At 37.5% G+C, this 8,952-nt stretch overlaps 1 protein-coding gene across 1 annotated transcript; it reads left to right on the forward strand.

Annotated features, from left to right (window-relative positions):
• The first annotated feature begins 837 nt into the window (after positions 1-837).
• On the forward strand, positions 838-8,545 carry FAM162A (family with sequence similarity 162, member A). The gene is made up of 4 exons (XM_009699031.1): positions 838-958; positions 3,213-3,321; positions 6,449-6,557; positions 8,396-8,545. The coding sequence occupies exons 1-4, from the start codon at positions 880-882 to the stop codon at positions 8,489-8,491; spliced, it is 393 nt and encodes a 130-aa protein (XP_009697333.1). The 5' UTR covers positions 838-879; the 3' UTR covers positions 8,492-8,545.
• The last annotated feature ends 407 nt before the right edge of the window (positions 8,546-8,952 follow it).

The raw sequence follows: 8,952 nt of genomic DNA on the forward strand, positions 1-8,952 counted from the left end.
ACTCAAAAAAAGTATTAAAGGACTGGATTTGTGCGTGGTTTTTTCTTTCTCTGAAGACCTTGAAGAAGGTTTGGTTTTGTTAGCGAGGGGTTGTCGATAAATGTAATTTTTTTCTTTTTCAGAGCGTGTATTATGCCTAGAAAATAAAGGGCAACTGTTTCTCATAGGAGGGACCTTTTCAGCCAGCATAAAGAAGAAAAAAGACTATTTTTTAAAATGGCCTTTTACCTTTCAAAGTTGTTTTTTTTCCCCCCCTCAGAAGATTTTCATTATATTAATTAATGAATGAGAAGCTCTGTTTTGAGAGTATGCTTTCATACATAAGGTGCCCTGACCTTTTCCAACACACTACAAAGTAGGTATCTCAGGATGCCAAGAATCTGCTTTTTTGGCGCTTTTCTTGCCTCTGTCAAGTCGGTGACTTGCTTTTGGGATATGACAAGATTGGTAGATGCTGGTGTGCGGTCCTTGAGATAGCACCGTCCAAAGCATATCTGAAGCACATGGATAGATAAGTTCCTTGAAACTGTGGTGTGCGTTGTGTTTTAGAAATTGCTTGTAGGCTGTAATCTTGCGTTCCCATTTTTCTAAATAAGGTTAATGGGTGCGCTCAAGTCATAGGCAAACTTTAATTTCTTTGGTAGGCTCTGTTACAACTAAATCTGATGTTTCTTGCATAATATTAGATTTATACCTATTGTTTTTCTTTTTTTTTCTCTTGTGTTTTTTTTTTTTTTTAAAAAAAACCACTTCCATTTAAAAGCTAGTATTCTCACTTTCTGCTCTTCTGAGTTAGATTTGGCCCCTTTGCTTCCTCTGCTTTGTCTTCCAGATAGGGCTGTTAAACTGCTGGGAAGAAATATTCCCTCAGTTCTGAGGATGACTAAAGGAGTGGAGCTGAAGATAAGCAGAAGGCTTTGCATTAAACCCCAGGAAGAAAGTCCACTTCAGCCAAGAAGTAAGAGTTTTTGATAATGATCATGCTATGTTTCATGCTGTGAAATACTTAGATATCCAGGCTGCAATCATCTGAACAGGAATTTGGCTGACATAGATGCTAATATCCCTGATTTTTTGAGAGGGAATCCTGATCTTTAGACGACTGAAAAACTGAGCATTAAGTTTGGCAATAAAATCTTGTTTTTTAACAAAGCCAAGGGTCAGTATTTCTTCTTGTGACAATAACACAGCTTTTGCTTTGTAGCAGGTCACGAGTCTCTTATCTGACAGGCAGTCCTACACTGAGGCTCTTCAGCTGTGCTCTAGAACTGACTGTTCAACCCCAGCATAAACTATAGATGTTTAGGAATATCGTACGAGCTAAAATACTTTTGCAGTTTTTCATAGTACAACCAGCTCCACCTGTTCACAAAATTGAACATGCTCTGCAGGAGAGAGTCAGTCTGAATCATTGGCTTGGTTCATGTTTAAGGGTGGAGTTGGCCAGGTAAAGCTCAGGCCATGAAACGTTTTTTCCACTATATATGGGAGAGTTAGGATGCTCTAATCAGAATTCCCTTCATGGCCTACAGCTGCTAGATAAAAGGAGCACACAGATGTGAGGCTTTTGCATACTTCTGTGTTAAAAATATGATGCAGCTGTACTGGGTGAGACCAAAGGTCTCCTTAACAGTGTGATGTCTCCAGTAGTAGCCAGTAAAGGAGGTGCCTTACATTTTTGTGAAGACTAGTAGGAATGGTGACCAATAGCAAGGGTCTAAGGAAGAGTATAGAAAGAGGGCAGACATAGTGTTTCTCCCCTAGATGCTGTTCCAGAGGTGGCATCTTTGTGTTTAATGGTCCTCACTGGATTTTTCTTTCATAAATTTGCCTTGTTTCTTGAAGCTGGATGTATTTTTAGCATTCACATTCTCTAAGAAGGAATTCCTCAGCTGCACCATGCTGTGAGAAAACAAGTACAATTTTGTATTTGCTTTTGAACCCGATGTGTGCCTTTTTCAGTCTGATCCTTTATTCAGTACCCCTTCCAAAACAGGACCTGTTCATTATGACCCACACTCCCAATGTCACTTACGATTCTGGTACCCTCTGTTGTGCTGAAGGAAGCTTCAGTTACTGCTTTTCCAGGCCAAAGGCTCCCAGTCTATGATACTGTTTCTTACATGGTGGCCATTCCATACCTGTGGTTGTCCTTACCGGTTTTCTTTTTCAGCTGTTTCCAAGATGAGGGATCAGTATTTCACATGCTTTTCAAAACGCTGGAGTCACGTTTTTATACAATGGCATAATAATGCTTTTGTGTTGTCTGTGTTCCTAATCATTGCTAGTAATGCTGTTTCCCTTTCTGACTGTTACTGAACATTTTGGCAAAAACTCTATGAAAACCCCAAGGACTTACTCCTCAGCAATAATGGTTAGGTTAAGAGTCTGTCATTTGGAATTGCTTCCTGTTGGTACACGTGGGGTTTCACTGGCCATCTCGTTGACTGAGGATTCTGAAGCCCTGCAGCTCTTTGTGCTTAGCCCTCTTCTTTGTTTTTGAGTAACTTAGTGGTGTCAGCAAACTGTGTATCCACCCTACTTCCTAGATAATTCATGAATCCACGAGGCAGCACACATCTATACAGGATACATCCCATTGTTTAAAAAGAAAAAAGCTGCCTATCTTTGCACTTGATTTGCTAGATTTTAATGGCATGGTATCTGTGGAACCCCCCCCTATTACATTCTGAATATTTTGTATATGGAGTTTGAAAGACTGAGCTAAAAATTAAGGGTCTAATCTTTGCCTATAGTCATCTGTTTGTTTATACCTCCAGATAAAGATAAAAATCTTACACTGCCTGGAAAAGTTAACATTCTGTGATATAACGGTGCAGCCTTTTGGCTTTTCTGTAGCATTTCCATTTGACCTGTTATTTTTTTTTAAACAAATTTAAATGTAATAGGAAAACTATAATATCACAGCACCTTAGGAAGCTCAGATGCTGGAGCAGGTTCTGCAAATTTGGAGGTCTTGGGCAAGATTTGGCTTTCTTTACATGGCCTCAGTTTAATCCATATTTACAGGTTTGTTAATCTGACTGATACACTTTTTGTTCCCTAACCAACTCTAGCCATCATACTTAAAGTTCCGCATTGCTCACCCTAACTGGTTTCATTACAGCTGTGGCCATTCAGCTTCTCTGGTTGTTTTTGGTGTTTTCTTGGTTTTGTTTGTTTGTACATTTTGTTGGGGTTTTCTTTTTTAGGTCGATCTCCTTTGAGGGTACCTGGACACAAGCCTACAGACTGGGAGAAAAGATTTTTGTTGTGGGCAGGCCATTTCAAAAAACCAGAGGATATACCAGAGACTCTCTCGTAAGTGCCAGTTTTGAATCTGTAAAAGAGACATTGTCTACACAGGAATAAATTACTTGAAAAGTTATTCTGCAGTTGCATTCTTAAACGGAATGGGTTTTCACAGCTGAAAAATCTTACACTGCTGTGGTTGGTGTATCATCTTGTAGATGAGATGACCTGAGCAATTCTATATTGCTGAGATAATATATCCCTTTTAATTTTTTTCTGAAGGGATGACCAGCATGTGTCAGTTGTTTCATTAGAAAAAGGTCACAAATCAGTTAATTTGTACTCTTCTCTCCCAATCAAAAAAGCTTTTTGAAAATACTAGTGTGACCTTTTTCTAGTGTTTTTATTTATATGTCAGTCTCCCATTGTGTGAAACTTTCATGATATAGCTATAAAATAACTGAAACTCATTTAAAATATTTATTAATGAATGTCTAGAGGGCATGGGCCAACTTTCTTTACTCTTGGAATTTAAACTAATGAACACTGAAAAGGCTCCATAACAAAAAATATATATATAGTCAAAATTTCCCTGTTGCTGGTGGAGTCCAAATGTCAATGCTTTGCCCTGTGTCTAAAAGATCAAATTTAACAACAACAGGTAATTATTAGTTTAAAAAACATCCCTGGTGGTAGTTACCTTTTAAAACATGCTTGTAAGGCTTTTGAATATGTGTATTTATTTAAATAAAAAGATACAGTAAATCTTGTACTACTTGGGTAAGCAAACAATGTAGCTGCTGGTTTTGTTTGGATGCACCATATGGGAATTGAAAATCCACCCATGTACTGAAGTTTTTTCTAAATGTATTGCAATGGATAAATATTGTTAAAAATCAATTATTGACTTTTGTATTGAATCATTTTTCTTAAAATTACATTTGAAATACATAAAGGTGTAAATTATTAAAACTTATTAAATTGTCAGTTCATCTCTTTTTGCATACCAAACACTTGTTATGAGTGTTTTTAAGAAAACAGAGTTAGCACAGTGATTGAAGCCATTTCAGTGGTTTATTGAAACGACAAACCAACTTCTCATAAAAGCTGACCATTTTTGCAAGTGCATAGGGAATTCTTGTTTTTATTTAGGCAAATAGTTCAGCCAAAGCTGAGAAGACAATTAAGAACTATAAAAGCACAAAAGCCTGTTTTCCTGTTCTGAGCTGAATTCAGAGTGGATTGTAAGGGCTTGTGATATAAATCAGTAGTCTTGCAAGATGTAGTGATCAGAATTAACTCATTTATTAAACAAATGTTAATCTTAGCCACCGAATTGATTTAAAATGCAAATTGTGTTCAGATAACTACCTTTTCCTCTTGTATATTCTAACACATCTAAGGTACTTCAAAAATTAACTAATAAAGTTTTAAAATCCTGCTTCTCTGCATTTCAGCTTAATTGTAGCCTGCGCCCAAGTTGTTCACCGCAGATTATTAGCAAAAACAAATAACCTGGAAGCTAAATTTGACTATTAGTTTCATGGTAGATGGATGTGTTCCCTATGATCAGAAAACTTGTACTTGAATCAATATGTTGAAACAGTGATCAAATCACTCCTGCCCTGCTCTTCAAAAACAAGAACAAAACTCTCTTCAGTTCTCAGTTCCTATGTGATTTACCATGTTGAACTATCATGGATCCTTCGGCATCTTTTTTCCTCCAAGTATAAGGGCCAAAATGTGGTAAAAAGATTCCATATTCACTCATGTTTGTGTACAGTGATAATTTCTCAGTTCCATTAAATCCACTATCCATGTTAGTTTTGGGGTATAATTACCTAGTTTGATGCATTTATTCTTTCATCACATGATGATGCTTTTCTAGTCATCTGTAATTTTATAATGTACTACATTTAATCAGTGAGAATATTAGACCTCCTTGAGAAGGGAGTCAACTGCTGTAAATTCTGTAAGAGCTAAATATGTAGGGTGTGGGTCTTTGGTTGTTGTGGAAAGCACATCCAGAAGCATTATGCTTCATTGGCCTTTCTTGCATTGGTATCTCTAATATGAATTTTAAATTTGCTGTAACCGAGATGTCATTTGGGCAGAATGATCTTCAGAGTTTAACCCAACTTAAAATAAATGGTTTTTTGTTTTAACTCATGACCTGTACAGCTGGAAGGCTTTAATAAGTGATACTCTTCTTGTGGAAGAATTCTGTTTTTTAAACAGGTTTCCCAAAGGAGTAGTATAGCTACTGGTGTGACTAGATAAGCCCCCTTAAATAAAAATAACAAAAAAAAATTTAAAGGAGTCCTTTGTCCAAAGCTGATGTTGGAAAGCTTACAATCCTCCATGCCTCCTTAGTTTCTTAGGAAAACAGATTACCTTAAGACTATTTACTCTAGCAGGAGGGAAGTGGTAACCACTGGTCTTTTACCAAGTCCTATTCAGATTTTCTGAGGAATATTACATTCAGCAGCCAGTGTGTAACGTACAGCACTGTCAAATCCTGCAGTAGAGGAAGCCTTCTTGCTGGAAAATAGACTGCATTATAAATGAAACTATTTTGAAGTTCAGGCAGAATGAAGTGCTAAGCTGTGATAATGCTTCCCTCTGCCCAAGAAACTCCAACCATTAAACACTATGTATTTTATTCATGCTGATAGTTTTTACCATGCTTCTCCTGTTGAGGGAAAATGCATGTTTTACAATGTTAAATACACCACAGTTCTCATATGGATGCAGTGCTCCATGGCTTTGCAGATATTGGAAGGTAGTAGTGAGCACAGAAGGAGCTAACATTAAGAAAAACATTGTATTAGTAAAACCATCCCTCTTTTTCCTGTCCTCTCCATAGTGAACATACATACTTAAATATTCCAGCTTTCATCCTCTGTGTTGCAGTCAAGTGGTCTGGAAAGGCAGTATTGTCTCTTAACAATTAGACAACTGAAGTTAAAAATGTTGGGTTTGTTTCCAACTTCAAGAGGAATGCGTTTGCGACCAAGTACTTCCCAAGGTAGCTGGGGATCAGCCTCTCCTATTCTTGTAAAACCTTTTTGTGAGAAGAGCCAAGTACTGTTAGCGTTATACAAAATTTCATAGATAGCATGCTATGAGAAATTAAACAATTAGCCAAATTCTTTATTTGGATCTCTAATAATTATTCTGTTATTTTATTATTGAGGATTGAAACAATCAGAGCAGCGAAGACCACACTGCGTGTGAAGTTCAGCTATGTAATGATTGCCTTGACAATATTGGGATGCCTAGTCATGGTGATTAAAGGGAAGCAGGTAAGCACAGATTTTCTGGCTGGTGAGTACAAATCAGTCTTCATGTAAAATCCTCAGTTCCTTCTATGGATTATTAGTACTATTTTGTTTTGAGTTTTGGTGTTTGAGTTTTTTTCCATTTCATCACTGAGCAAAAATTAAAAATAAGTCCTCCTAATTCCCCAGAAGTGATGCTAATTGACTAATTCTCAAGTCAGAAAAGGGTGATGTCACTGTTAGACTGCATATGCTTCCTTTAAAAGGAAAAAAAAAAAAGTCTTTTTTTCTCAGTGCAATACTTAAGTTTAGCTTGCGCTGTTTTAACTCCTTAATTTTGCTGACGGGCTGTGGGAGTTCAAAAGGAAAGAGCACCTTTTGTTGTGAGGATCTGGTAGGCAGGTTGGGCTCGTTGGGCCAATGCGGTCCACACAGTGACTGTATGGACCTATTACAAATACCTCTCTACACACTACAACACTCGTAGAATCGATATAATGGAAATAGCAAATGAGTATGTTTCTCCAGAGCCTTGAAAACTCTCAAAAGTATTTTTTAACAGTGAGGAGATGGTCAGTAATCATTCTGTGCATTTTTTTAATGCATTATAATGCATAAAATTATAACGCATTAGAATTCTGTACATTCTAATTTGCATTAGAAAATAGTCTTCCTCAGTGTGGATGGAACAAGTTTTCTCAAATTACTAGTTTTTTGAGTCAACAAACAGTATTTCATAGAAAAGCTCCCAAGTACTGTAGATGCTGAGCATCCTTCACCTGCATAGAATTTGGCAAGATACCAAAGAAGTTCAGCGTGTGTCAGAATTAGGTCTATGATTTAATTTGCATCATACGAAGAGAGTAAGTGTAAAGTTTAAGATTCCAAGTGCAGCAAAGGTTAGTCATGCTTTAACTTTATGTGGTTTTTAATGTAGTTGGCAAACTATTAACTTTGAGGTATTTCTGTAAAGAAGCAAGGAACGCTTTTTGTGAACTGAAGCCAAGCTGAAGCCTCTCAGCAGCATTAGTCTTAAAGTCAAGGAATATTAATATAATCTGTGCAGCTTATTGTCATAAATTTGGATAAAAAGCACAGTGGTAACAGAAACACACTCCACTACATTATTTTAAGTATGACTGGAAGCAGAAAACCCTGAGCTTAAAGCATCTACATCAGCAGAACCCAATTTGTATGCTGCCTTTCTCTGAAGCAGTTCTTCTGATGACAACGTTCAGATCTTCTTTCTAGATTACTAAGTGTTCTAGAGAAACCTTAAAACTAGTAAGAGTCTCAACCCCAGCACTGTGAACTATTGAAGCGTCAAGTGACGTTTCTGTCAGCATTTGCCTATCAAAATGAAAAAGATGCAGCACTCTGAAAACAGTGGAAAGGTTTTTCCCTGGCTTTAGCAGAAGAGGTCAAACACTGACAATTACCAGAACATTTTCCTCTTACATTGGAGTAGTATGAATGCAAAAACCAGAAAGAGATGAGGACAGCTGCTTTGGGACACTCGTTTTCACAGCAGATGGAATCTATTATGTTTAACTTTTGATATGCTTCCAGTACCTCTGGCTTCTGAAGACCAGAGATTAGTATTAAATACTGACCAGAAGCACAGGATATATCTTCTAGTGTCTTAACAACAGGGTTTAATTTCTTCCCACAGAGGTAATGAGTTAAGGCCAAAATAGTCTCTGGATGTTTTATTTTAACCCTCTCTCTTCCTGGCATTAAAGCTGACAGAACGGTGCCGTGGTAAGGACAGGCCAGATATTTTGTAAACTATTGATTCAAGTTTCATCTCTGTGGTCCTTTAGGTGATAACTTTCTGCTCTTGCTTTGTCATTATGTTGTAGGCTGTAAAGAGGCATGAAACTCTTGCAAGCGTAAACTTGGAGAAGAAAGCTCAATGGAGAGAGGAAGCTACTCAGAGTACATCTGCTAAACCTTAGAGGAGGAAATGAAGACACCAAGGACTGGGGAAGAAAAGCTGAGTCCTTTTCAGCACTGGAAGGAGGATACAGTCACATCTTTCCTGTATGTTAGTTCTGTACTCTGATGTTCGAGAAAGAATGAATATATTGTCCTGTAATCATTAAAACCAGAAATACCTATTTTCTTTTCCTACAACCTCCCCTTTCCTCCAAACTCTCTTCTTCATGGTTAGTGGAACAGGACAAGTGAGCAAACTGGACAGACAGAATAGTTATTTCCCACCTGCTATGCACTAGACTACGCATCTTTGAAAAGACTGCAGGAGCTGTACCTGCATTCTTGGCACTAATCTCCTTTATGAAGTCTTACACTCTTACTTGCCACTTACGATAGTTGGGACACAAAAGGACAGCCGATTTGGTTTCCACTTGTACAAACAAAACGCCTTCACTGGGCAGTCATCCACTATCACTGACTA

Source organism: Cariama cristata, unplaced genomic scaffold (genome assembly GCF_000690535.1).
Source record: "Cariama cristata isolate BGI_N322 unplaced genomic scaffold, ASM69053v1 scaffold33520, whole genome shotgun sequence".
Lineage (NCBI taxonomy): Eukaryota > Metazoa > Chordata > Aves > Cariamiformes > Cariamidae > Cariama > Cariama cristata.

What these genes read in the sequence shown, in the direction of transcription:
- FAM162A (XM_009699031.1), top strand. Translation starts at nt 880, where the DNA reads ATGACTAAAGGAGTGGAGCTGAAGATAAGCAGAAGGCTTTGCATTAAA. An exon ending in GATATACCAGAGACTCTCTC is followed by an intron (nt 3,322 to 6,448) that starts GTAAGTGCCAGT and finishes TTTATTATTGAG; the next exon opens with GATTGAAACAATCAGAGCAG. An exon ending in TGGTGATTAAAGGGAAGCAG is followed by an intron (nt 6,558 to 8,395) that starts GTAAGCACAGAT and finishes ATTATGTTGTAG; the next exon opens with GCTGTAAAGAGGCATGAAAC.